This window comes from Pseudoliparis swirei, chromosome 14, assembly GCF_029220125.1.
Source record: "Pseudoliparis swirei isolate HS2019 ecotype Mariana Trench chromosome 14, NWPU_hadal_v1, whole genome shotgun sequence".
In the NCBI taxonomy this organism is placed as follows: Eukaryota; Metazoa; Chordata; class Actinopteri; order Perciformes; family Liparidae; genus Pseudoliparis; species Pseudoliparis swirei.
The window spans coordinates 3,442,795-3,470,392 of record NC_079401.1 but is presented as its reverse complement, the minus strand read 5'-3'; the positions used below and the strand labels follow the sequence as shown (position 1 = coordinate 3,470,392).

Sequence of the window (27,598 nt, the reverse complement as noted above, 5' to 3'; positions counted from 1 at the left end):
TTTTATTTTTTTTTATATTGCTGATTATGGCTTACAGCTTAAGAAAACTCTAAAATCCTATCTCATAAAATTTTAATATTTCCTCAGACCAAGTAAAAAAAAAGATTTATAACAGCTGAGTGTTTGTCAAGGCTCAGGAAACCCTTGCAGGTGTTTCGAGTTAATTAGACAATTCAAGTGATTTGTTTAATACCCTACTAGTATACTTTTTCATGATATTCTAATATTTAGAGATAGGATATTTGAGTTTTCTTAAACTGTAAGCCATAATCAGCAATAAATCAGAATAAAAGGCTTGCAATATTTCAGTTGATTTGTAATGAATCCAGAATGCATGACATTTTTGTTTTTTTAATTGCATTACAGAAAATAAAGAACTTCATCACAATATTCTAATTTTCTGAGACAGTCCTGTATATATATTTTAAAATGCATGAAATCAGATGTCCGTCAGACAATTGAATTATGATATTAAACCAAGGACAGACTCATATTAGCGAATAATAATAATAGTACACACATATGGAGACACTTCTTTGACCCCTGGTGCACACAAACACCATCTTTTTTATCTCACAATTTATTGAAATAATTTCAAAAAGGGAAGAATTATTTAAATTGTGGATCTTTGTTGGGAAAAAAGTTCTTCCCAGCCACCCCCTCCTCGCCCAAATATTTAAACTACCCTGTATTCAGCAAAAGCTCCACCCCCGAAAATAATTTCCCTCCAGCCCCTCAACTTTAAATTAAAATGCATGTGTGTTTCAGTTTATGAGAAGATTAAATCAATACCTTTCCTAATCTTCCTCATTGGCCTGTTTTCCTTCTTCTAGATAAACCCAGTGGAAGACGGCACCAGGAGCTCTCTGTCCGACTCCGTGGGCATCTTCAACGCCATCAGCGGCACGCCAACCAGTGCCAACCCGCACGGCTCCACCACCGTACTCTGATCCAGATGTTTCACACCGGACTCTCGCCTCTCTACGACCGATCACCTCCATGTCACTCAAGAGAAAGGCCACTCGGTACAACCTGAAGCCATCATCCATCATGTTCTTTTCATCCTGGGAAACGTGATGTTCACTTCCTGTTATCAGTCGGCCCGTTGCTCTTGTTTCCTATGGAGACGCCAGTCACAACTCTTGACTTGCGAACGGTAATACTATCGACTTATTGACAGTTTGGGTCATGGTGTATAGTTTGTTTTATCCCCCGGGTGAAGCACAGCAAGGGTGTATCCAATACTGAGGTTGATAACATGATGCTATCTTCAACGTCCTGGCGTCTTAAGCTCCACCCGAGGGATGTGAGAACACGAGGGACTTCAGGATTTGCATCGCCCCGGGTTTAGGATCCTCTCTTTTTCGCCGGAGCGTTCCCTTCCTCTACCGTGTTCGTAACGGAGCGCTTCAGGGGAGCGTTTAGTGGAAACGCCACTGCTGTAAACGTCCGTACGGACGCACCGTATTTTTACATTTCCCTTTTTCTATTCTTTTCAGTTGCGCCGCCGTGACAGCAGATGCATCAGAGTTTATCTTTCACTTTACCGTGGACATTTTAAAGAATCATTCGCTCTATTTTCGGCCAATGGACGTGTATAGGAACTGTCTCAAGCCAAGAGAACCGTGACGTTTTCACCTTTTTTTCTTTCTGTTTTCCCTGTCAAGAAAAGCGTGTGCAAAAAATGTTGTATTGTTACCGTGGCTACCTGCTGCACAGAAAACCACTCTTGCCAAAGACATCAGAAAAAAAGACTTTTCAAGGCGGGACGAAGGTGTGAACATTTGTAAACCCCCTCCCTCCCCCCTTTGTTTCTTTTTCTGTTCATTATCCCTGAAATAAGGTTTAAAAAAACATTTTTACTTAATGACTGCTCATGTACATATGCTTAAGTCTTTAAATATATAAAAGAAAACTGTAATAATGCCTTGTTCCATGTCTTGCTTTAGTACGTTCACCATAAAGCTGCTAAAATATCACCGCACTAAGATTCTGAAGGTCAACTTTTCACGTTTGTGATTCTAACTGCACACAGTGCCTCAGTCCTTGAACTGGCTGATATACTGTATGACTGTATGTTACCATAGGTACGTGAAGGAAATCCTTAAGATAAGATGTAAAACACACCAGCGAGCTAACACTAACAAAGTCAACTTGCTAACTAATAAATGCTTATATTACTAAATAGTATTATTAGTCAACATGTGCTGTTAGATAACCTTTTACTAGTAGCCTAAGTATCAAGTATAAGTTTCAGTGCTTTGCAATATATATGTATATATCTATACATACACAGTATATGTATCAATATATGTATCTAAACATATACATATATATGTGTAGATACATATATCTACACATATATATGTTAGAACATACATTTGGGGCATGATAAAATGTTATTTTGAAATGTTCTGCTTATCATTTTAATTCCAATTGAAATTCATGAATCTGTTTTCGCGGCATATGTTTTTATGAATAATCTGAATTATGATTGATCACTTCCTTCCTGAAAGTGTGTGTGTGTGTGTGTAGTGAACGCACTGGAGAGAGATGCTGACTCCTGAAACACCCCTGTGTGTGTGTGTGTCCCAGACGGTGTCATTGTTGTCATGAGTGCGGCGTGAGTCCCCCTGCTCGTGTGTCATGGTGTGTGTTTGTGTCTGTGTGTGTTTGTGTCTGTGTGTGTTTGTGAAATACACCAGAATTCCAGACTTCCACATCGAATGCTCGACCTTCTTTTGCGTTCCGTGTGCTTCCAGTCACCTCAGCATCCGCTTCTCAGTTTGGAAAAGCAGTTTATTCATATGGCCTCCTTTATCAGTTGACCTGGCACATCCTCTATATCTGTAAAGCAAGACCAGTTTCCATCAGTCATGAAGTAATGACTGACTGACACGTCTACACACACACACACACACACACACACAGTAAGGAGAATGTGCTCGGAAGTGGGAGTAATGGTGGATTGCATGTTGGTAATTAGACTGTGTGTGTGTGTGTGTGTGTGTGTGTGTGTGTGTGTGTGTGTGTGTGTGTGTGTGTGTGTGTGTGTGCATCGATGGGCGTTGCAGGAGGCTTTATGGGAGGCGACATAAGAAGCTGACCAGGCCCGTGTCGTGGACCTGGATTTGGGTCACAAGTTTTTCTGCTGGAGGATTCAGTCGGAGAATGGACCCGAAGGCGACACACACGGCAGCCATGGCAGGTGAGTCCCGATCCGGAGGGGACGCTCGGAAATCCACGGAAACATTATTATTATCATCATTTTAATGTTTTATTTTAATGAAACTTTATATCATGAATATGCCCTTTTACTTGCAATGCCTTTGAGCTTATACTTCAACAGAATTTGACTACATTTTGACAAAACCAGCTGTATCTGATCCGTTGGTTACATTTTACAACATATATTTTTTTACATTTCACAAAAACAAAAAAACCCAGTGTAGATAACGTGTGACTTAATTTCTGCAGTCGAAGACGAGGGGAAAAACTCCAAGAAGAAAAGCGTAAGTAAAATTGTCTTTTATACATATCTATAAAAACATGCACAGGTGTGTTGCTCAATGCTCCTGATGCAGGACATACTCTGTAGGAGGAAGCCATATGCATTCATTCCTGAATATTAAAAATAAATCGGCTTAATCGTGACATGAAGAACTAACTGTGTCCCCCCCCCACAGGGGACTGTCTGCGGCTTCCCAATCAGCATCTTTTTCATCGTGATCAATGAGTTCTGCGAACGCTTCTCTTACTATGGCATGCGAGGTGAGCTGCTCAGCTTCTTCATATCTTCATATCTCTCCTTCGTTCATACTTTATGTTTGTTGTGAGTAGATACTCAAGTTCTGCACTTATTATGTGGAATAAAAAGTACTATTTTCCCTCTTCAAATAGCTACTCTGATGAAATTTGATAAACGATCCTACGATATCTTAAAGTGTGTATATATATATGTATATATATAAATATATATATATATAAATATATATATATAAATAGATTTATATATGTATATATATAAATATAAATTATATTTCAATATGTGTATATATATATACATATATATATATAAATATGTGTACTTTTACTTTGATATGCTAATGTAATTCTTGCGTGAGTATAATTGTGAGTGCTCCCCGTGTGCAGCCGTGCTCGTGCTGTACTTCAAGTACTTCCTGCAGTGGGACGACGACTTCGCCACCACCATCTACCACACCTTTGTGGCGCTGTGCTACCTCACCCCCATCATGGGGGCCATCGTGGCGGATTCATGGCTCGGCAAGTTCAAGTGAGTGAATATAAAAAAAAATATATATATATATTGTATTTGAGCTTTAAATACTATTGTAGTAGATAGCGTAGAGGAGCCGGGGTTATATATCTCACAGAATCAGCTGTTAAATGTAATCCTTTGGATTTTTGACCCTTGTCTACCTTATCTCTACCTGAACCTGTACACCTGTTTAACAGTCTCTCTCTCTCTCTCTCTCTCTCTCCTCTCCTCCCCCCACACAGGACTATTGTTTACCTGTCCATCGTCTACACGGTCGGGCAGGCCGTCTTGGCTGTAAGTGCTATCCATGACATCACAGATGCAAACAAGGACGGCACTCCAGACAACATGACCTTTCACGTGTGGGTTAAACACACACACACACACACACACACACACACGCACACACACACAGAGAGAGAAGCGGCGGATGTGTACTGACACTGTGTCCATGCCTGCTCTGCCCTCAGGGCGCTGTCCATGGTGGGGCTGCTGCTCATCGCCCTCGGCACCGGGGGCATCAAACCCTGCGTGTCGGCCTTCGGTGGGGACCAGTTCCAAAACCACCAGGTCAGACGTCACTCACACACACACACAAGGCTTTTCTCATTATTATGAGGTAGTTTCCTCATGATTGTGAGTTAGTTTTCTCATGATTGTGAGGTAGTTTTCTCATGAGTATGAGGTAGTTTTCTCATTATTGTGAGGTAGTTTTCTCATGAGTATGAGGTAGTTTCCTCATGATTGTGAGTTAGTTTTCTCATGATTGTGAGGTAGTTTTCTCATGATTATTAGGTAGTTTTCTCATGATTATTTGGTAGTTTTCTCAGAGGTATGAGGTAGTTTACTCATATTTATGAGACGACTTTCTCATGAACACAAGGTAGTTTTCTTATGATGATGATGATAGTTCTCTAAAATGTATGAGATTATTTTCTCATGATTATTAAATAGCTTTCTCTAATTTATGACATAGTATTCTCATGATTACGATGTCAAATTTAGTTATCAGTGGCTTCTTGTCAGCACTTCTTGTATCTCTACATGTTTCCTACTAGTTTCTTATTACCTGATAACTACACAGGCTGTCTCAGTGGCTTTATGACACTGTTCCAGGAAAAGGACAATGATTACCCCATAATATCAAACTGACTCTGCTGGAATGGGATGTTATATAATGTGTAGTTATATTTAGTCATGTGTCATATAATTTTGGGAAAATGTGCTCTGGGGGCTTATTTTTGGTCCTAGTTTAACTTTCCCGTGTCCAACAGGAGAAGCAGAGAAGCATCTTCTTCTCCATCTTCTACCTGTCCATCAACGCTGGCAGTCTGCTGTCCACCATCATCACCCCCATCCTCAGAGGTACCGCTGGTCATCGCCACGCGGCATGAAGCGCACAAATAACTCACGAGTTACACATGAAAACGTGTGTGTGTGTGTGTGTGGTTTGCAGCTCAGGACTGTGGCATATACACCCAGCAGAAGTGCTACTCGCTGGCCTTTGGCGTGCCGGCTGCTCTCATGGTCGTCTCTCTGAGTAAGAAATCATTTCCCTTTTTGGAATGTCTCTATTGCACTGATAGTTTTATTCATACTTTGTAGTAACAAATGATCCAAAAGCAATTTTACACAGAAAGGTCAGCTATAAAAACCTCTGTTTGTATCTTCTGTTGCTCTTTAGGAGCTTTGTGGCCTTTTTCCAGGCAGGGAGGGTCATGCTACTCAGTTGCATTGTGGGAGTTGTAGGATTCAGGGAGTCTAAAAGTCAAGATATATCAGTCCCCACAACTTAATGAAAGTACAACGCTATATAGCTGCAGTGCCTCTTTAATTGATTATGTATTCATCTTTATTCTAGATAATTATAAATTTGTGATGACAGCTTCTGGGTTGCCAAGTTGCAATTAGTTTTATATTTGCAGCCTTTTACTAACACTAATAAATTAAGAATTAACTATTAATAAACGTGTTTGTTATAAGCCTTTATTAACCTCGTGAATGTGTGTTTTATAAGAAAATAGCGCTATGAATATTTACATATAAGTTAAATAAATTCTATAAATAACCTAATTCATTAATTTGCTGATCATATCCAGCAACAGCAAATGTTATAACACATATGTGGTGGTGTGTGTGTGTGTGTGTGTCTGCAGTTGTGTTCATTATTGGAAGTGGGTTGTACATTAAGACCCCCCCACAAGGCAACATCCTGGTGAAAGTGTTCAAGTGCATCGGGGTAAGTGAACATCCGGTTTGTCCCGAAGTTTTTTCCATCATGCATTCTGAGTGCCCCCCCCCCCACACACACACCCTCTGTCATCTGCAGTTCGCCATCAAGAACCGCTTCAGGCATCGCGCTTCGGAATTCCCAAAGCGAGACCACTGGATGGACTGGTCCGAGGGGAAATACGAAGTAAGTGCTGCCGGAAACACACACATACACACATACACACACACACACAAATAAAAAAGCGCCCAGTCAGCGGCGTGCTGGTCCTCATCCTCCATCGTGGTCCTTGTTGGTGTCCAGAAACTCCTGATCGCCCAGGTGAAGATGGTGCTGAAGGTGCTGTTCCTCTACATCCCTCTGCCCATGTTCTGGGCTCTCTTCGACCAGCAGGTGACAAACCCAATGCTCGTTTACAGAAATACACACAGACAGATGCATGGTGGTCTAAAGGAGAGCTGTCCCCCCCCCCCACAGGGCTCCAGATGGACCCTCCAGGCCACCAACATGAACGGAAACTTTGTGAGTGTTGGACTCGCTGAACTTTGAAAACACGGTTCGAAGTGAGAAGAGATTCTGACCTCGCTCGACTTTGTTTCTCCAAACAGGGATTCCTCACGATCCAGCCGGATCAGATGCAGGTAAGACTCCTCTGAGGACGCGTGGACCAATAGAATGAGCTTTCAGAGAGAGTGACCCCGCCTTCTCGCCACCAGACCGTCAACCCCATCCTGATCCTGGCGCTGGTGCCGATCATGGAGAGCGCGCTCTACCCGTTGATCGCCAAGGGCAAAATAAACTTCACGTGAGTTATGTAACATCACTTAGTTTAGGTCAACACGTCTCACTCCCCACGCACTCTTTGTTCGTCGTTGTCTGAACTCGAGATCTACTTCATGACATCATCAGTGAACGTTGATCAGCTGTTCAATAAATCATGTATTACATGCGTGTGAGTGTATGTGTATATGTGTGTGTGTGTGTTTGTATATGTGTGTGTATGTGTGTGTGTATATGTGCGTGTATGTGTATATGTGTGTGTGTGTTTGTATATGTGTGTATGTGTGTGTGTATATGTGCATGTATGTGTATATGTGTGTGTGTGTTTGTATATGTGTGTGTATGTGTGTGTGTATATGTGCGTGTATGTGTATATGTGTGTGTGTGTTTGTATATGTGCGTGTATGTGTATATGTGTGTGTTTGTATGTGTGTGTGTATTTGTGTGTGGATTTATATGTGTGTTTGTGTATGTGTGTGTGTGTATATATATATATGTGTGTGTGTATATATGTGTGTGTGTGTCTGTATATGTTTGTGTGTGTACTTGTGTGGGTGTGTATATGTGTGTGTGTATATGTTTGTGTATATGTGTGTGTGTGTATATATGTGTATGTGTATATATATGTGTGTGTATATATATATATGTGTGTATATATATGTGTGTGTCTGTATATATGTGTGTTTGTGTATGTGTGTGTGTGTATATATATAAATATATATGTATGTGTGTGTGTATATATGTGTGTGTGTGTGTCTGTATATGTTTGTGTGTGTACTTGTGTGGGTGTATGTATGTGTATGTATATGTGTGTGTATATATATATATGTGCATGTGTGTGTATATATATGTGTGTGTCTGTATATATGTGTGTGTGTGCTCTGCAGCCCCTTGAGGAGGATGACTGTGGGGATGCTCTTCGCTGCCCTCGCCTTCGTCGCTGCTGCCCTGGTCCAGATCCAGATCGACGTGAGTGAACGCACGGCAAAAAACACACGTCACACACACACACACTCAGTAATTCACACACAGTTCATGTCTCTTCCAGAAAACGCTGCCCACTTTCCCGTCCAGCAGCGAAGGTCAAGTGAAGTTCATCAACATAAACAACCAGTCGCTGGACGTCACAGCGGGGACCAGCGAGTTCACCTTGAGGGCGTTCTCGGTACTGCACCCAACATGAAGACAACACACACACACACACAAATCGGAAGTCTCCGCCCACTAAAGCCCATGTGTTGCTCCTCCAGGCCAACGAGGACTACCTGACCTTTGACCAGCCGTTCATCGTGACTCTGGGGCCCGACAACGGCTCCTTGACCACTTTAGAGAAAGGCAGTCGGAGCACCATGGTCATCGTTCCGGGGGAGGGGCTCCTCTTCACGACGCTACAGGTGAGCACGCCACATTAAAGTGATTCAAGTCCGATACAGGTGAGGATGTGGTCCGAGAGCGGCTCGTCAAATGGGTTAGAACCCCCTATTGACTCCTTTGAGGTCCTTTCTCGGGGTCTTCTCCAATTGGCCCTCGGTCTGCTCCTCTCTGGGCCTCAATTCATTTGACTTCACAGCATTTGAGCAAGTAGAAAGTTGGTATATTTGACTTCAAATGTGATTTTAAAAGTGTATTCTGTGTGTCCCCTGATAACTTAATGAACAATACATGTGGGGGCTCTAAAGTGTCTTTCTGTCTCCAGTTCACGGACATCAAAGCGAAGCCGGAGCAGGGCGCTAACGCTATCAGGCAAGTCTCAAACGACTGACGGATTATTGGAACGACTGTCGAAATAAAATTCTGTATCACAACCTAGTTTTTAGTTATAACGACGTATGCAAGAGGTCCTTATTGCAACTCTATTTGACTCCCTGTGCCCCACATTCACACATTTTAGTGGCTTCTAGTATACGCCACAGAGGAAACTCCAACAATGGTGGAAGAACTACAACTTTAACCTCTTGCTAGATTACGTTTGTGTTTTGTCATCTCCCAAAAGAATCATTTTCGACGCTGATGTCGACAATTATGATGAATCTGTGTGATTATTATCCAGAAATCTGTTTCATTTAATAGACGCTGAACGTCCTTTACGTATCTCGTATTTAACGTTGTCTATCGTTAAAGAGATAGAGCTTTAAATGAAGCCAGAGGCGTGTCTCATTGATTTTCTCCCCCGCAGGTTTTTCAACGGTCTCGGCTCGGATTTGAACGTCACGGTCGGCGACCTTCCAAACGTCACGGTCGGCGACCTGAACTTCGGGGTCGTCGGCGCCAACAACATGTCCGCCTACGTCATGTTCCCTCAGGGAGCGTAAGACTCCTTTTCCTCACACCTAGGTCACTCACGGTCCCACCAGAGAGGGAAGTCCTTGGCTCTGACTCGTGTTGTTGTTCTCGTTACATCATCAGCACTCAGTTCCTGGTCCGGAGCGCCGCTGAAGACTGCGTCTACAGTCAGGACCTCGGCTTCGGCAGCTCCTTCACGTTGATCATCCCGCCGACTTTTGCATTTGGAGATAATGTACGAATATCGTGAACACGTCACGACACAGTGCCGCCTTTTTGTTGTCGTTTTCTTTTTGGTAACACATCTCGTCTTGCAGTGCGAGCAGGGCGTCCAAGCCGTGTTGGACATCAAGCCCAACACCATCCACATGGCCTGGCAGATCCCGCAGTACTTCCTCATGACCATAGGGGAGGTGGTGTTCTCCGTCACCGGCCTGGAGTTCTCCTACTCACAGGTAGGAGGCGCTGTTCCTCAGGATGACATCAAATACACATATATGTTATACGTCTTTTCATAATCCGGCTCCGGTTCTTCTTCTTCTTCCCCAGGCGCCCAGCAACATGAAGTCGGTGCTGCAGGCCGGTTGGCTCTTCACCGTCGCCGTGGGCAACATCATTGTGCTCATCATCTCCGAGGCTGCGACGCTCGAGGACCAGGTGGGTGGACGTCGTGAAGAAGAAGCCACATCCGAGAGGATGGATCCAAATCTTTATTGACATGAAACCGTAACTTAAAATCTCGAGCCTGCAGAACATCGAACTGCTTGTTGCAGAGTACGATGAACACAATGAGAACCATTGTCCTCTGATGACGATGCGAGGTCAAAACACCAGAAGCAGAACTTTCAGTATTTGTGAGAGCCACGAGAGAAAATTCACAGTCGAAACGAGAAATTAAAGTTTATCGGGCGAGGAACCATATATGGTCACTTCGTCGATGTTGATTTTCTAACTAAAAACAAAAGTAAAACAGGATTGTTATGTCCTAGCATTGTAGTGTTGACATTTTGAATTTCAAAGTATTCCAATGCCCTATAAAGGGTTAACGCTAAGATGTATTAAGTATTAACACGCGGATGTTTGGCAGTATGCTCACCGTGTCCTCCGAGTTAGGAGAACGTAATAACATTAGTATGTGGGATAAAGCTCCTTCAGGGAGCTTATTCCCTCCCGATTAACGGCGTGTTTGTCTCCGTCCACTAGTGGGCCGAGTACATCCTCTTCGCCTCCCTGCTGCTGGTGGTGTGCTGCATCTTCGCCTTCATGGCCCACTTCTACACCTACATCGACCCGGCCAAGATAGAGGCCGAGTTCGCCCGGAAGGAGCCCGAAGAGGAGGAGAGGAGGAAGACGAGCATGGAGATGACCAGGAAGGACTCGAAGGAGGAGAGGAGGAGCTCTGACTCCAGCTCTGACGAGAAAACCAAACAGACCCGGATCTGAGGCCCCGTTTATGAACAATAATTCAGACGATATTGTCTGTCTTTTATGGATCGCTCTTGTAATTTTGTTCATTCGTCACTCGTGCTCCCGCATAACCGTTTACCACACATACAAAGAAACCATTCCAACTTTTGTATATATTTTCGAGCAAAGTTTCTAATATTTTGTCAATATACACATATATGATGTTATTGTGTTCCAAGGTAAAGTCGGAACAGAAATGTGTTGAATCATATTCCATATTGAAACTCTTTGGTTTTGGTATTTTGCTTTTTTTAGAACGCAGCCTAGTGATGCTGGCTGCTCGATGAAGATGAAGATGTGAATAAAGCGTCACACAAAGGTGACACACTGGTTGTTCTTCCTATATACACGTGTATACATACATTTACATAAATTTGACATTAGTTGAGAATGTGTGTACATATATATACAGTGGGTACAGAAAGTATTCAGACCCCTTTAAAATGTTCCGTTTCATTGCAACTATTTGCTAAAATAAAAAAAGTTTATTTCTCATTAATTTACACTCAGCGCCCCATCTTGACAGAGAAAACTAAAATGTAGACATTTTTGCAAATTTATTAAAACATGAACTTTTGGAAAGTGGCTGCAATGAAACAAAGAGTGAACATTTCAAAGGGGTGTGAATACTTTCTGTACCCACTGTATACACATGTAAATACACATATGCCTTGCCTCAACACTAGTATTGATTATGCAAGTCATATTATGTAAGAGTCATATTGATATCACGGGTCCAGAAGAGGCGACACAGGTTCTCAGTTCGCAGTAGATCTTTATTTCTCATGTCACTTTGAAAGCTCACATTTAACTTGGGACTGCTCCAAGGACACAAGCAAAGAGTATACACAGTACTATAAACTGTCAGCGATGATAGAGGAGACCAAATGTACACATGTTGGACTTATTTCCAGAGCACGTTTTTCTGTAAGGTAGTTTTTTTCCTTCTATCTGGAGGGAGGAGCCCGGATCCATAACGCATTCCATATTTCCATCTCTGCAGTTATAAAAATATCAGCTATTTCTTCGATCCCTGTGTTGACTGGCGCGTCTTGATGCAACTCAACATTATTGCTGCATTAGCACAGTAGTAAATTCTGGAACTCTTAAGTAAACATATATATATATATATATAGTAAAACATGGCTATTAGCAACTTTTTTTAAGTTTTTTTTTTTCTTCCTTCTTCCTCTTCCAGGCTTCTTGAAATAGTCGACACACTTTCAAAGTGCAAACCCCCCAAATACTGATCTGACGATACAAAAATAATACAACAAAAAGAAGGTGCAAATCATACTACAAACATGTGGTGACATGGCACTTCCCGACGGCTCGGCCACTCCCTCGCCTCCACGCAGAAATAAAACAAGCAATACGCTGAAATTAATACTCGATACCGGCGAACGGCCCGGGCTCCTCTGTGCTAAAACAAAACGGACTCCCTTGAACGCACAGCAGGCCGGCGCCCCGCCCCCCCCCGCCGTCACACACAGCTTCGTCCGCCGGTTAAAAATGGAAGCTTGGAACTCGATCACGTGACGAACACCGATCGAGGGGACGGGGACCCCCGCGGTGAAATGCCGGATGTGTGTGTGCGGCTCAAAAAAGGCATTTCCTGTTTCGTTCTGTGTTTATTTTGTATTTTTGTTTTTAGATCTACTTTTAAACATCGGCAATAATCTACAAAATGCACGAGACTATTTTGTACAGTGTTTCCATCCCCCCCCCTGACGACTTGAAATCATGTACAGCATGGCGACCCCCCCCCCCCCCCAAACTGCCTCGAAGTCCACTTAAAGCGCTTTACCTGAGGTTTCATTAAGAATGCTGCAAAATTTGCCTTAACAGGGAGTCTTACATATATATATATATATACACACACACACTATCTCTCTCTCTCTCATACACACACACTGAGATAATATCCCTGCAGGTTCATCAAGCATGCTTTTCAGAGGTTCTGGGGATATGACGCCTGCATTAAGAGGGGCCAATGAAGTCTTGGATTTCGTTGTGGGGGGGTGGGTTCCCCGGCGCCTCGTTGAGCCGATTCCGTGCGAAGACTCGACTGGCGCGGTCCGGCGAAACACAGAGTCCGTTTCACTCCTCGGACTTTTGAGTCTCGTGCCGCTCCCTCCCCCCCAGAGGCTGAAAGAAGCTCTCCAGGGTTCCGCTTTAGAGTTCAGTAATTATTATTATTTTTCTTTACAGAGTGGCTTTGCCCCCATGCACACACACGGGGGGGTCAAACGTGGTGGCCCCTCTGTCCTGGCTGTGCTGTTGGGGGGCCGGGGCAAAGAGCCGGTGACAAGGGGGAGGAGGAGGAGGAGGAGGACGTCCTGCTCGTGGAGTAACTGAGAGAAAAAGAAGAAGAGAAGAGGTACATGATCGTCTTGGACCGCGTCCGGGCGGCGGCGAGGCGGCGAGGCGGCGAGGCGTTACCTCTGCAGCCGGTGGACCATGTGAGCCACCAGGGAGTCGGAGATGCCGGGGTACGCCTCCTCCGCCAGCAGGATGGCCTCCCGCAGCTCATCCAGCACCATGGGGTTCCCGTTCACCTGCTCCTGCCTCGCCTTCAGCTGCGAGCGAGGAGAGGGGGGAGGGGGCAGAGGGGAGGGGGCACAGGATTGGTTGGCACCGGTTCCAAACCCCAACACTGAGGTGACCTCGTCGCGTCCTCACCTCAGATAATGCCGGAGAGATGACTGTGGCCAGGCTCTGTGAATAAGGCCTCTTTGGAATGTCTTCCGTCTGCGGGAGGAGGAGGAGGAGGAGAGGGGAAGAGGGGGGGAATCTATTACAATCGGGACGGCGTGCTTCCCTAAACCGGCACATGGATCAGCCCTCACCTGGTCTGCGGCCCCCGACTGCCCCCCCCCGTTCTGCAGCTTCTTGGGGTCCTTCTCTCGGATGGTGAAGATCCAGTCGTCGCTCCCAAAGTCGGTGCCGCCGGACGCCTGGCCGTCCTGCTCTCTGATTGGTCGGACGTTAAAAGGAGGCGTTTTATCGTCATCGTTTTATGTATTCATTCATTTGACTGACAACACGCCGGGCGCTGTGGTTTCTGCCGACCGGCCCAGACTATTGTCATGGGGGGGGGGGGGCATAACAAGTCAAACTCACGAGTCGGACTCATCCGAACTGGACTCCGCGGTTCTCGACTGCTCCGCCTTCCACCTCTTGAACTTGTCCACCAGCTCCGTCAGGTAGGAGGTCTTTTTCGCGTGACGCACAATCAGCTTGTGCTTCAGCAGCTCTTTGGCGGTCGGCCTCTGGAGGAAGACGGGGAGGCGGGCGAGGTGAGCGGGCGACGCAGCTCGGGACGACAACAAACAAACGACAACGTGAGAGGAGACTCACGAAGCTGGGCTCTTTGTTGAGGCAGGCCTCGATGAACTCCTTGAGCGGCTTGCTGTAGCTGCCCTCCAGCGTGGGCGGGCTGTTCTTTGGGATGAGGAACAACACCTTCATGGGGTGGAGCTCCGAGTGGGGCGGCTCGCCTTTGGTCAGCTCGATGGCCGTGATGCCCAGCGACCAGATGTCGGCCTGGGGGGGACGGAGAGAGACTCGCGGTGAAGAAAGCAGCAGAACAAAACTCCACCGGGTCATTTCGGTCCGGTAAGATCCCCCCCCCCCCCAGTTCTCTGGTTGGACCGGCGTTAACGTCTTGAATCGGTTTGGACAGCTTTACCGAACTCTACCACGAGGTGTCGCCGTTGACTGGAACATGAGGCCGTGAGAACCTGCGTGGAACTTGGTGTTTATCTTCGGTCTGGCGGCGGCCTCCTCGGCGGACGCCGTTGGGTTCGTGCCGCTGTGGTTCACACCGGGCACACTGCGACGCTCTGTTGTTGTTGTCGTTTTGTCGGCTCACCTTGGAGTCGTACGCCGACTGTTTGATGACCTCGGGCGCCATCCAGAAGGGCGTGCCGACGAAGGTGTTGCGCTTGATCTGGGTGTCGGTGAGCTGCCCCGCCACGCCGAAGTCCGCCAGCTTCACCTCTCCCTGCTCGGACAGCAGCACGTTGGCGGCTGTGGGGGGGAGGACAGGAAAGGATGACGCCGCGCAGAACACAACGCACATCGCCGGCGGCATTGATCTCCAGTGGTGATTTATTTCACCGAGACGGGGGAACGGCCGCCAGCGAGCCTTTTAGAGAAGTGCTGCAGCGTTGGCCTCAATCCCTCCGATGCAACACAACCTCGACAACCAACGAAACCCGGAAGCGGACGTCAATACCATGAAGGCGCCACGTGATACTAGTGTGTGCTCCGGGGTGACGGCGGCGCTCTCTGTCCGGCTACCTTTGATATCGCGGTGGATCTTCTTCTCAGAGTGCAGGTACTCCAGGCCCTTGAGGATCTCCCTCAGGATGGTGGCGATCTGGGTCTCGTCCAGGGACCCGGGCTCCATCTTCAGAGGGCAAACAAACGGAGACCGTGAGGACTATTTGACATAAGAGTGGACCACTCGGCTTATTGAAGGAACGCTTCACCCACAAAAGGACCGTTTCGCTATCAGCGACTCCCCCGGAGAGAACGCTGCGTGTCACTCCACAGCGAACGGAGAAAAGTCTGGAATAGATATAGGAAGCCGAAACAAGCGACTCGGTAAATCCAACCCAATTCATTCCGTTGCATTCTCACTTCACAAATGTAAAACACGTGTGCATAGACACCGTCGCATTGAGGCGCGCGGCCCATCCAACGTTTTTTAAGTGACGTTCTCCTGAAGATGGATGTGTTTGTGAAGTCGTGAGCACACGACTGGAGAAAGGAGGCTTGGATTTTACCGCCTGAGTTAACGGGTGGTCGGACGCAGCTGCTCGTCTCATTTACACCGATTCATCCAGACCGTTTATCCGTTTACTGCTTAGAAGGGTTATTTGGGAGTTGTTCCTGATCCGATGTGAGGTTTTGGGACAGGCATGTCTATGTGTACAGATTGTAAAGCACGCTGAGACAAATTTGTAATCTGTGAAAATGGGCGATACAAATAAACTGAATTGAATTGAAATGCGAGAACAACAACGTTTTCTCCTTTGAACTCGAGGCGAGTGAAGGATACAAAGGTGATCATTTTGGAGGCGAAGTGCTCCTTTAAACTCGGGCGAATGAGCAGATGTGCTAAAGGCCAAGTGTCAAATGACTTATGAATCAGAATTTAGTGGGGCCAAACAAAAAAACAATGTCGGGAGGGTCGGCTGCGTCGATGTGTAACTTACCAAATCCAACGCCGAGCCTCCTCCTAAATACTCCATGATGATCCATAGCTTTGAGTCCTGGAGAAAGAGAGGAGAAGAGGGTGAGGGGGGCTGGGCGGGATGTCGTGTGAGGCCAATTCCTTTTTAAATTCAGGATTAATCAGGGGAACGGTGGGCAGAGGAAAACAAATCCTTCCACCCCATTGGCTCCCTTGACATGGACAGAGAGCCACGGGGCCCTCGCGGCCTCGTCTCCAACAGCGAGCGTCACCTTGAGGTACGAGCCGTAGTACTTGGTGACGAAGGGGCTGTCGCACTGGCTCAGCACGGTGATCTCCTGCTGGATGTCCTCGATGTCGTCCTCCGCCTCCTCCAGGTCGATGACCTTGATGGCCACCACTTTCTGGGTGCGATTGTCGATGCCTTTGAACACCTCGCCGAACGAGCCCCTGCCGATGCGCTCCAGCTTGGTGAACAGCTCCTCCGGGTCGGCCTTGGTGTTCTGCCGGTGACGGGAAGAGGGGGAACAAAGCGAGGGGGGAGAAAAGGGGGGAAAGGCGGATTGAAACAACAACAAAAAGGGAAAGAAAAGGGAATGTTTGAAAAGAACTGAATGCCGGGGGAGTAAATAGGAAACACCAGCAGGGTGCCATTCTTACAGGGGACATTAATTCACTCGTTGCAACACCTTGTGCACACAGAGAGAAAGAGTTGGATCACAGGCAGGTTAAAAGGAATTTAAATAACATTAAATATGCTCCTACATATAACATCGTCGTCCTCTCAACAGCCGGCTGCAGCTTTGGGGTTTATTCTTTATTTTCTCGGTTAATCTATGAAAATCAGTAGTTTCTCCGAGTCCACTGGCACATCTTCAAATGTTTCGACCAAAAGTCACAAACGCACGGATATTCAATTCTCAACAGTCAAAACTAATTAAAATGGGGCGTTCAGTGTTTCCACCGTCTTGCTCCATTCAGCTTGAAACACGATAGCGGAGCCCTGATAAAAATGGAAAATAAACCACCTTTCATGACATGAGCCCATGTCAATAGGCCCATTTCAAGGGAGTTACAAATGAAACTGCTGCCTTCCACAAACAATAAAGAATCCCCTGTGTCACCAATAAAACCCGTTATTGGGAGCGTGAAAGAAATGGATTCAAGAGGCTTCACTGAACAGTGATTCCGCAAATAGAAAGTGTGGGACAGAGGCGATAAAGTGATGAGTCATATCATATCTGGACGTAGTTTTGAACTGGAAATAAGAGCTTGTGATGCCAGATTTCCAGGTATGGGCTCGACTTAAAATACTCTAAAATAATCAATTCAGCGGGGAAGCTAAAGAAAACATTGCATTGCCTCTTAAGAACAATCGCCACCTGACTGGCAGCCAACACTTCTTCACGATATATGATGAGTTATTATGCTCAGCAGCCCCCCCCCCCCCTCCTGAAGCATCCTCTCCCATATCCGGTCTGCATGCATTCACTTCTCAAGCAAATCAATCTGCGAAGGAGCATGCACAGGGGAAATAATCTGGTGCACGAGGCAATTTACATCAGGAACAGTTATCTCCCCAACACAATTATCCCCCATAGGCAAGTTCCTAAAGATAGCATCTCTGGCTGCAACGTGGCGCGTGAGTGCTCCATAGCTTCTCACTCCATGGGACCTCGAGTCGCGGCTGAATGATCAGAATGATGCGTTCAATGCGCATCCTTCTGTGGCATTCAGTGGCAGAAGGACAACACACTAATGACGCCATAGCATATACCCAAATGAGCGTCGCACACAAGCACAGTAGTTTATATTATAGACTTATGTTTAGGTTTGATATTTAACATTATTCGATAAAGGTCAGCGACACGCCTGACGTGCACTTCCTCCTGTGCTGCCCGGCCATTGCAGCATCAATACGGCTGCGTTGTGCAGGTGTTTCCGGCCTCGAGAGGTGTGTGTTTTCTCACGAGGTGAACGTGAACGTTACCCGAGATGCCCAAAGTCACACAGGGGGGGGAAGCCGGTCCGCAGCGGGGAGTCGACCAGGTGTACATCGTGTTCTGGCAGTGACCTCTACCGCTTAACGAGCGACTTCAAAAGACGCGTGGCTTACCTGCATCCCCGGCAGGTGTCCCTGGAGAGGAGAATGGGCCATGGTGCTGCGGGCCCGCTTGGTTCGCGCAGGGCTGGCGTCTCCTCGGCTCGTGTTGTGTTTACAGTCCCGGCTGCGGTGCCGTTAATGTCAGCAATCCTCCCCGACACCTGGTTACACAAGCCCCACTGAGACCCGCTCCAGGTACTTTATTGAGAGAGAAAGACGCCCCCCCCCCCCTCCCACTCTTGTTCTTGTGCAGTAACGACCCCCCAAGTCATCCAAAACAGCTGAGCACGCTAACGGACGTTCGCTAACCCGAACCGTGCGAAGAAATCCGCACCGTGAAGTCCGCTAAGGCTCTAAAACCGATGCCCTGAATCCGGATCTCCCCCCCGGGGGGGAGTTGTCTCGCTGCGACGCATTTTTCAATTCTCAGAAAGCGAAGGAGTGGCGACGACAGCCGTATTTAAAAAACGACCCAACTGTCACTCGCAGGCTCGTTTTCTCTCCCTGACGGTGTTGTCCGCTAGCTAGCTAGCATGGTTAGCTCGTCAGCTGGCTAGCCAACGCAGACGACCCGACATGACGCTCCGCGCGCGAGCTCGGCGCGCGACGTGTTGGCATGCCGCAAACGTCTCCCGCGCAACGGAGGTTCGAATACACACCGGCACCACCGCCTTTATTCTTCTCCTTTATGTTTTATCTTTGCGCTATCTTGCCTTGGGCAGCTCTACAGGTCGGGCATCTGCGGCAAGGATAGCTCGCCCGTTTGTTCCCCCCCCCCTCTCACTTTCGTCCCGTACTCTCCGCCATCTTGTCGGTGCTGTGACGCTTTGGCTGGGCGGAACCGGAGCAACCACAACGTTTCTCCCTCGCCGGTTGATGGACTGAGGTAACGCCCCCCACCCATAAACACTTTTTTGAAGAGTCGATGATACTTTGAGAGATCTGGGTTATGTTAAACCGTTTGGATGTGGCTGTGAAGCTCAGAATCCATTTATAAGAAAACTCCAGTTGGTAGGCTAACTGCAATCTGGTGATTTTTAGCCCGGGAACGTGTATTAAAAAGCTCATTCATCAACTACCTTTACGTCGTAACGTGCCGTACAGAAGTAGCACTTTTAATCAAATCACTCTTCAGTTATCCAAATCAGATTAATGACTCAACGATGCCATTTGCGGCGCTGGTTGAGTCGAATTGTTGTGTCGTTTCGCGTGTTTCGCCACCAGGGGGCGCCAGTGCACCGACTCTTCTTTTCGCCACAGCGGCAGCGTCCCTGCGATGCCGGCGAGACCCAAACGCACCGCCGGTGCATCGCTGCAGCCAGAACATTAATGCCACATCATAGAATATTGATTCATAGCGGAAGCGGATCATCTGATCATAAAGGCGGTTCGGCCTGTTCTAACAAAGGGGGCCTGTGGCGTGGAGAACATGCGCATGGGTCGCCTCTCCATCAAGAAGGCATATTGCGTGCTAGTTATTGCCGCTGCCTTTAAAACTGGATTTCGTAATACATAAATATACGGATGGAACGACGCGTCGCTCATAATATCGCTTTAGAAGAGGCGATACTGTGCATGCGCTTCTGGATGTGTCGCTAATTTGCATTCCTGGGCGAAAAGCACGCGCGCACAGCGGCTCACGCGTTTCTCTCTCGCGCGCACAGCGGCTCACGCGTTTCTCTCTCGCGCGCACACTCACACTCACGTGCGCCTCGTCGTCCAGCGGGTCGAACGCGTGCGTTCATCGGAAGCGCTGCCGCCCTCCTTCATGCGTAAACGATGCGCGGCAGGACGGGAACGCTGCGCTCCCACCTCCATTTGACAAACCCGTGAATGTGCGGTGGTGGTTGTGGTGGTTGTGGGGACGAGAAGAAGACAACAGCACAGAAGGAAAGGAAAACGCTCTTTAATTTGTTTTAAATAATAACATTTTTTTTTTAAAGCCGTCTTCAACTAGCGTTTGGCAAGAGCGGAGCAGCGCGTCACGACTCGCCTGTCGAGGAGCCGAGGAGGAGACAAAGATGGACATCACGGATCAAGGCGCTCAAATGGAGCCGCTCTTACCCACGGTGAGTCCAGCCGCCGCCGTGTTTGCGTTCAATTACACGTTTTACACATCTGGGCTGACCGTTGGTGTGTGTGTGTGTGTGTGTGTGTGTTTGGGGAGGGGGGGGGGGGGTGAAACGTCTCATCGGTGTGTGATTTTTCAAATTCAATATTTCCCAAAACGTAATGACCCACATTAGTGGCGCTCGTGGACCGTCTTCACGTCCTCCACAGCGGCCGTACATCCATGTCGGACCGTGTGGCCTCCCACACACGTCACGCGAGCCACCATCCGACCCAGTTTCTAAATGGTCGTGTCTGAAACCTGCTGCTTCTTTGTGAGGACAGTATACACTGCGGGTCTCAGGCGGACCTCTGATGGGGGGGGGGGGATGTGTGCCCCCCATCAGTTGGACGGAAAACGAGCTTACCATCTTTCCATCTTCACGATATATTATTATTCCGATATATTCATAAACCCATTGGCGCCTGTCTGGAGGCTATACGCACTTTTTCTGAACACATTTTAATAATAAAAAAACAAAAGTAATCAGGTTATTTGACATTGTGAGAATCTCCATCCATCAAAACGGAGAGTTGGAGGGTGGCAGGAAAATATAAGGGGTCCAGTCTGTCTGTCTGTCTGTGTGTGTGTGTGTGTGTGTGTGTGTGTGTGTCCCCTCTCCCCCTCGGGTCTATAGGTCCCTGGAGCCCATTTGCAGAAGAAGGGCTCCGTGGGGGCCCTCAGATGTAATACATCCAGCCAATTGAAGGCAGCCCCTCATCATTAGCATTCAAGTGAGACTGTGCTGAGAAAGGGAAAAAGACAAAGCAATATATATATATATAGCTTTGTCTTCCCCAAAACGCAGCATTGTTTGCTCTGACGGCGAATCAACACTCTCCTCTGGAGCTCTCGGTGTACAGTGGGATGGGGTTGATGTGGCGGGGGCGGGTTGGTGGGGTGCTGCTCTGCCCCTTCCCCCGCCCCTGCAGTCTCGATGCGGCTGCTTCTCCATCTCCATACATGTCCCTCTGCCCACCTGCGCAGCGAGCGGCTCCGTTGTCATGGTTTCTCCAGGACGTGTGGAGGATGAGAGGTGTCTGTGGGTGTTTCAGGGCGACCTCAGTACAGCGCTCCAGCCCGCCGGGTTCCCACGGGCGACGGCAGCATGTTCCATTCACAGCCCGATGGCCTCATTGCGTCGTACTGGTTTACTGCATGAGCTGCATGGCAACATGTGGTAACAGGGCCACACGCCCTGCTGCTTTTAGTCACGTTCACTTATTTCTTGCTTTTTTCGCTGTTGTTTTTTTTTGCAGAAGCAAAGTCCCCAAGAACACAAAGACGTGGTGAGTACACCGCCGTCTGGAACGAGAGAACAACAACATGTCACATCGATCTGCTCAGTCGCAACCTACGAGAACTCAGTTCCACACACCTGTTAGAGAACGATGCATCAAGGAATGTAAAGGCCAACGGGATAAAGGGAGAGAGAGGGAGAGAGGGAGAGGGAGGGAGGGGGAGGGAGGGAGAGAGAGAGGTGGAGGGAAGGAGGGGAGGGGGAGGGAGGGAGGGAGGGAGAGAGGGAGGGAGAGAGAGGGGGAGGAGGGGAGAGAGAGGGAGAGAGAGAGAGGGAGGGAGGGAAGAGAGAGAGAGGGAGAGAGAGGGAGGGAGAGAGGGAGGGAGGGAGGGAGAGAGAGAGAGAGAGAGAGGGAGGGAGAGGGAGGGAAGAGAGAGTGAGGGAGAGAGGGGGAGGGAGGGGAAGAGAGAGTGAGGGAGAGAGAGGGAGGGAGGGAGGGGAAGAGAGAGAGAGGGAGGGAGAGAGAGAGGGAGGGAGGGAGGGGAAGAGAGAGTGAGGGAGAGAGAGAGGGGCAGGGAGGGAGGGGGAGAGAGAGAGGGAGAGAGAGAGGATTCCAAATGCTGCGCGATGTTGAAGTGGTTGGTTAAACCGGTTTAAGATGTTTATAACGTGCTTTATAAGACGAGGATACGACACCGACTAAGATCTGAGAAACTGAGGTTCTCTAAGAAGAATCACACCAAAGCACCCAAGATCTCGTGTTTACCAGAGATGTGAATAAGTCATTTAAAATAAATCAAAAGCAAAGTAATCGACTCGTGGACTGAAGAAGTCTTAGTGGCACCGAACGGACTGAGAGGAGGCGGGCCCTAAACGGCTCAGATTAAGTCAGCGATTCCACATCTTATTGAATCCCCTAATATGTGTGTCGTTTGAGATGCGTTACCAAGTCCACCAAAGATACCTTTGCTCTCATTTCGATAGCTGTCCACGGTCCTAATACTTCCCAGAGGCCTCCTTCGAGAGCCCGTGTGTATAAGAAGCTTCTCAGCGACATACGGAGTCGGCCATGTTTCTACGGTGGCCCAGAACGGACAAACCCAACACGACTCCGATGCGTCAGTAGTGACATACACATGAGTCACAGGGGACATTGTACTGCAGAATGAGTCCTGGATATGGATATTACATCCGATCATTTCCTTGCAAATGAGTGTTTTTACATCATAACTATCACTTTTTAAATGAAAGTAAAGAATTATTAATACTTTGCCCTTTGAGGAAGTAAGAAAACCTTTTTTTTAAGATCTTATACTTACATTTTTATTTTTTATAGTAAAAGATTTGGCACATTTTCTCCAGGCTGCTCTAGTTTCCCCATGGTTCAGCGTGATAATCCTCACAAAGGAACACCTCTCTGGGATTGTTGAAGCGACGCTTGGAAAAAGCCACAACTCCTCTCTGCCAGCATAACTGTTTTCAGCTGCGCTCACATAAAAAGGGTTTTCAAGGGTTTTCTACCCCTCCGCTAGTCTAGTCACAATGTACCATTAGAACACTGGAGATGGGCCTCTACACACCTCTGTAGAGACTTCATTAAAACCAGAGAATAGTCATCTACACATTAACTATGCAGAGAGAGTATTTATGATTAATTTAATGTTATCTTCATTTTTAAAAACAGTGCTTTACTTTGAAAAATTAGGACGTTTCAAAGTGACCGTAAACCTTTGAATGTGAGAGGCAGATGGCGAGGAGCGAAAAATCGATCATGGCGTGATTTTCCGTCTGATCCCCGAGACCTCAAGGACAGCGTCGCTGTACCCGTACGAGGCGGCGCTGCAGACACAAGTCGTTCCTCCGGGTCCGTTTCCAGCACGCCGTTTCCTCGACCCAAAGTTTCCGCTGACGATGCACGACGGCCCCCCGCCCCCCCTCCCCCTCCTCCTCCTCCAGGTATCCCGTGCAGACACTCGTGCCTAAAGATGCTCTCACTGTATTCGGCAAGACTGCAAATGCTCGCTTCTCGCCCGGCGGTGAGGTGCGCACTGGGACGGCGTGAAGCAGGAACGCCGCTATTTGACTCCTGAGGCGTCTCTCTAGGGCAGCAGAGCTACGAGGCTCAGTGGAGCAGCAGCATCCGTGATGTCAGAGCACTAAGCTCTCTGGGGAGGGAGGAGGAGGAGGGATTGGCGGATGGACGCTCGTCAGAGAATATTTGATGCAGCTCTTTGGATGAAAGCAGTCGGGAGGGAGAGTCTGAGCCGCGCCGAGCTCGCCACTTTTTTTTGTTTTGATTTCACGCCGTCTTCTCGCGGTGCTTTTTTCTTCTTCTTTCTTTTCCGGAGCGGGGTCGCTGCCATGTTCCTGCACGGGAAAGGTGTCCGAGGAGAGAGCGCCTGAGGGGCAGGAGGAGGAGGAGAGGTTCTTTTTCTTCTTTTCTCTGACTTTCACACGTAAACACAAGCGCTCGCTCTCGGTCCCGCGCTCGAGGCCCGGAGCCCTCGGCCATCTCGTCTTCCCGTCGCCGCAAGCACAAGGGGAGTTGGCGGGCACCTTGCCCCCGACCTCACAAGGAGGCACACCATGCTCTCTGCGGACCACAGTAGAGGATTTATCCATCAGGTAGGTCGCTTCGATGCCGCCAAGCATGTCTTTGACCCGCTGCTGTCCAACTGGAAATACTAATCCATCGTTTTCCGATCGCCGGTATTCTCCAGAGCGCGTCTCGTTTGAGAGCTCAGAGAGAAGCCCGTGGCGCCGCCGTTCATGCGAACGCTCCCGGGGGAGGTTTGGCCGACAGATGGGTGCTGTGCTGTCATTTCTGGGGCGAGAGAGGAGCTTATACCCGCCGCGCTGACCCCGGTGATCTGTGAGGGAGAGGAAGCGGGCGAACGGAAGCCGGGAGCCGGTGGATTTTGTTTTGTTTTTGTGTGGTGCTTTTAGGACTCGCAAGAATGTCTCCCTTACCTGCTTACCATACTTCAAACGATGTCCAACAAGGTCAGCGAGAGAGAGAGAAGTGACGACTCAGAGATGTCCCCCCCCCCCCCCCCGTGGCTCTCCGGATGCTGATCCTGGCTGCCATCGCCGCGGTAACCACGGCCATCTGTAGGGATGAAAACTATGACGTCGGCCAATCGCGGGGCACGTACAGTCGTTTATAATCCATTCCCCTCTTAGCTGGCTGCCAGCTACAGAGTCGCTCTGCCTCCTCGCACAGAGTGACAGTAAATAAACAGATGTACATTAAGACCCGGCCTGAGTATTAGTAGAAAACACCACCTGCTTGGCTCGTTTCAGCCCGTACTCTGTGTAATGAGTGTATGCATTGTGCTACATCTGGCAGGATTTCCTAGAGTACACCTCATGGCCGAGATCTCGAGGTGTAGGGATGGAAACATTCTTCTTGGCTGCTGTTGTCCGAACCTCAGGAGAGATAAATGAGGTCACATCTTCCCTGAGAACGACGTGAGATTCCTGCAGAGGAGCGAGTGAGAATCAATAGGTCCGTGGTGTGTATATATTTATAATGGAATATAAGATATGGTGTCCACACCTCTGTTGTTTTACAGCCAGTTACGTATGAAAGATAACATCACTGGACAGTTAATACGCTCGGCGAGTGTTGCGTTCACTGACATCAGTTATTTTCCCATCCCGTCTTTTCCCTCCCCGATGGTAGAAATCTCACTGTATGAAAGTCAAACTACTTTACTTGTTTTTGACTAGTCTGTCCTCCCCTCCTGCTGGTCTCACGGCATTAGCCTGAGAGCACTTTTCATCCCCACACCAGGCTCTTGTCTAATAAATGTGCAGTCATATCTATTTTATTTGTGTGACGTGGAGTCAGTATTTCTATCCCTCGTTCACTTGCATCCAAACAAACGATGGCAAAACGAGTTGCTGAATTTCAATATTCACATGTTATCATCTCCCATGACCCCATCTAGAAATGTCATTTAAATTCCACCCGCTGGTGGCAGGGCACGTCTACGTCAGGAGGAAGTGTGCGATGAGTCTCGTTAGAGGATGTCCGGGTCACTTTCCCCGTCGGCTGGGTTTATTTGTGGACTCGTATCAAATAAAAATACCGCACAAGTTCGGCGCCTGTAGGAGAGCTTCTTGTCCCATCCAGCCCATCGGTGGCTGCAGTTGCTTGGCTCACCCTCCGGTAGGAGAAGTAGTCAGCCCCCCCCCCCCCACGTCGGCTTTTTTTTTGGGGGTTGTGGTTCAGTCACTCGATCCTCCTCAGGCGCAGTTTGACAATGCCGGGCGTGAAACTCATCAGGACATGCAGGCGGAAGAGGAATCGGGTGTTGAGAGGTCGGCGGATGGAATGGTGGAGGAATGCCCCCCCCCCCTTGTCTCGTGGGGTGGATCTGGATGAGAATGCAGAGTGATTAACAAGTTTGCTAGAATGGGGCCTGTTGCATCCCCCCAACACACACACACACACATACACCAACGCGTGTTTTGTTTATGACCTTGACGTGGGAAACCTGTGCATGGCCTCACCTGCTTGGGAACATGGAACTCTAGATCCAGTCCTTCCAGAGACACCTGGGTACACTGGCGGTAACAATCCTATCAGGGACGTGATCTATTTTATTCAGTTGTTTTTTGCTTGTTGTCTTATTTGTGGATTCACTCGAGTTTAAAGGCCCCGGAGACGCACTGTGCCTTCCTGCACCAATCAGGATGCAGCACAGTTGACAGTTTTCATCTTTAATTGTTGCTTTTTGTAGCCCAATTGTAATGTTTGTCGAGTGGAGCCGGCCGTCCCTGTTTTAAATCTCTCTCCCTCCCTCCGCGAAACCTTCATCAGCGACCGGCGGGGCAAACCCGTAGAAAACGGCTCATTTAATTCACTCCGCCACGCAGGGCCCTCCATCAGCGAACAGAGACGAGGCTTTATCCCGCCCTGAAGGCCCGGCAGATTAATCTCAACCCAGATTGGCGAGCAGAGATGCAACTCTCTCTCTCTCTCTCTCGGCGGGTCTGGGTTCAGCGTCACGAGCTGGTGTCTATATATAGTAGCAGGGACCTGCCGGCGGGAGACTCTGGCTCACAGGGAGCGGAGAGGAGCAGGGCATCCCAATATTTATCAGGAGATGGAAGGACGGAAAACAACATCTCAGTGAGATCACAATGTCATCTACAGGACAATGACATGAAAACGACATGCATATCACAACCATTCAGTCACACAAAGACATCACACACACGTATCATTGAGCAGGTCAGTCCAGTGATGACCTCTGACCTTTTCCTACACCTCACAACTCGACAGCGATACAGTCCACTGTGTTATCTTTCAGTTCTAGTGGGGGAAAACATTTCTGTTCTGGTATCAGAATGCAACTTTGTACTTTCTACCTATTGTATTGATAATTCTCTACTGCATTGTATTAAAACTATGGATCCCAACAACTCTGTGCTCTTGTGAAAGGGTCACGGTGGTATTTTTCAACCCGATCCCTATTTTCAGATATCTAAATACGGACAACATGTTTTCGAGAACGCTGCAGCCGACGGCGACTAAAAGAGCTCTAACTTTACGGAAAGGACCCTTCAGATAAATAACTGTCCGTTCGTCATTGCGTCACACCGAGTCTCGTTCTGGAATCTCGTGAGATGGGACTTGTCGCCGGGAGATGGAGACACTGGTCGGACGTGTCTTTGGTAGACGGGAGGTTACTCAGAGTCTGATCCTCACGTGATATGCTGGGGCTTTTTGAGTTGCATAATGGCTGAAACCCCCCCCCCCCAGCTCCCTCCCAGGTTCATGAGAATGTTCTGTTCCTTTTGCTGCCGTCTCTACCACGTGGAAAAATAAAAACAAAGAAATGTGAAGCGACTTGGAGGAAGAGTCATTTTGTGTTGATTCTGGCGTTCCCTG

The 27,598-nt window shown here is 48.0% G+C and overlaps 4 protein-coding genes across 12 annotated transcripts in view; 3 read left to right on the top strand and 1 right to left on the bottom strand.

The window, feature by feature from the left end:
- Positions 1–1,926, top strand: part of dock9b (dedicator of cytokinesis 9b) — a 54,748-nt gene extending 52,822 nt beyond the window's left edge. For all 9 annotated transcript variants that reach the window (XM_056431044.1, XM_056431037.1, XM_056431041.1 and 6 more), the window contains one exon: positions 834–1,926. In XM_056431044.1, the coding sequence (XP_056287019.1) occupies positions 834–950 (117 nt within the window). In that variant the 3' untranslated portion in view covers positions 951–1,926. The remainder of the gene's footprint in view (positions 1–833) is intronic.
- Positions 1,927–2,015: 89 nt separating this feature from the next.
- slc15a1b (solute carrier family 15 member 1b) lies at positions 2,016–11,362 on the top strand. The gene is made up of 23 exons (XM_056431046.1): positions 2,016–3,208; positions 3,478–3,512; positions 3,687–3,771; positions 4,153–4,294; positions 4,522–4,641; positions 4,750–4,849; positions 5,554–5,644; positions 5,736–5,819; positions 6,436–6,518; positions 6,609–6,695; positions 6,813–6,902; positions 6,987–7,031; positions 7,118–7,150; positions 7,226–7,314; positions 8,177–8,258; positions 8,338–8,454; positions 8,540–8,683; positions 8,986–9,032; positions 9,466–9,597; positions 9,696–9,807; positions 9,890–10,027; positions 10,122–10,229; positions 10,776–11,362. Exons 1-23 carry the CDS (start codon positions 3,172–3,174, stop codon positions 11,013–11,015), a joined length of 2,241 nt encoding a protein of 746 aa, XP_056287021.1. The 5' UTR covers positions 2,016–3,171; the 3' UTR covers positions 11,016–11,362.
- A 432-nt stretch (positions 11,363–11,794) lies between these two features.
- On the bottom strand, positions 11,795–19,103 carry stk24b (serine/threonine kinase 24b (STE20 homolog, yeast)). Its single transcript, XM_056431050.1, has 12 exons — positions 19,006–19,103; positions 18,359–18,507; positions 16,515–16,745; positions 16,265–16,321; positions 15,345–15,453; positions 14,914–15,071; positions 14,400–14,585; positions 14,163–14,311; positions 13,889–14,012; positions 13,722–13,790; positions 13,482–13,618; positions 11,795–13,393 (listed from the first exon to the last, which is right to left on the bottom strand). Exons 2-12 carry the CDS (start codon positions 18,398–18,400, stop codon positions 13,285–13,287), a joined length of 1,371 nt encoding a protein of 456 aa, XP_056287025.1. The 5' UTR covers positions 18,401–18,507; positions 19,006–19,103; the 3' UTR covers positions 11,795–13,284.
- Positions 19,104–19,150: 47 nt separating this feature from the next.
- Positions 19,151–27,598, top strand: part of LOC130204371 (sodium-driven chloride bicarbonate exchanger-like) — a 32,139-nt gene continuing 23,691 nt past the window's right edge. Inside the window, exons 1-3 of the mRNA XM_056431053.1 lie at positions 19,151–19,232; positions 20,290–20,415; positions 21,716–21,745. Of these exons, the coding sequence (XP_056287028.1) occupies positions 20,368–20,415; positions 21,716–21,745 (78 nt within the window). The 5' untranslated portion in view covers positions 19,151–19,232; positions 20,290–20,367. The remainder of the gene's footprint in view (positions 19,233–20,289; positions 20,416–21,715; positions 21,746–27,598) is intronic.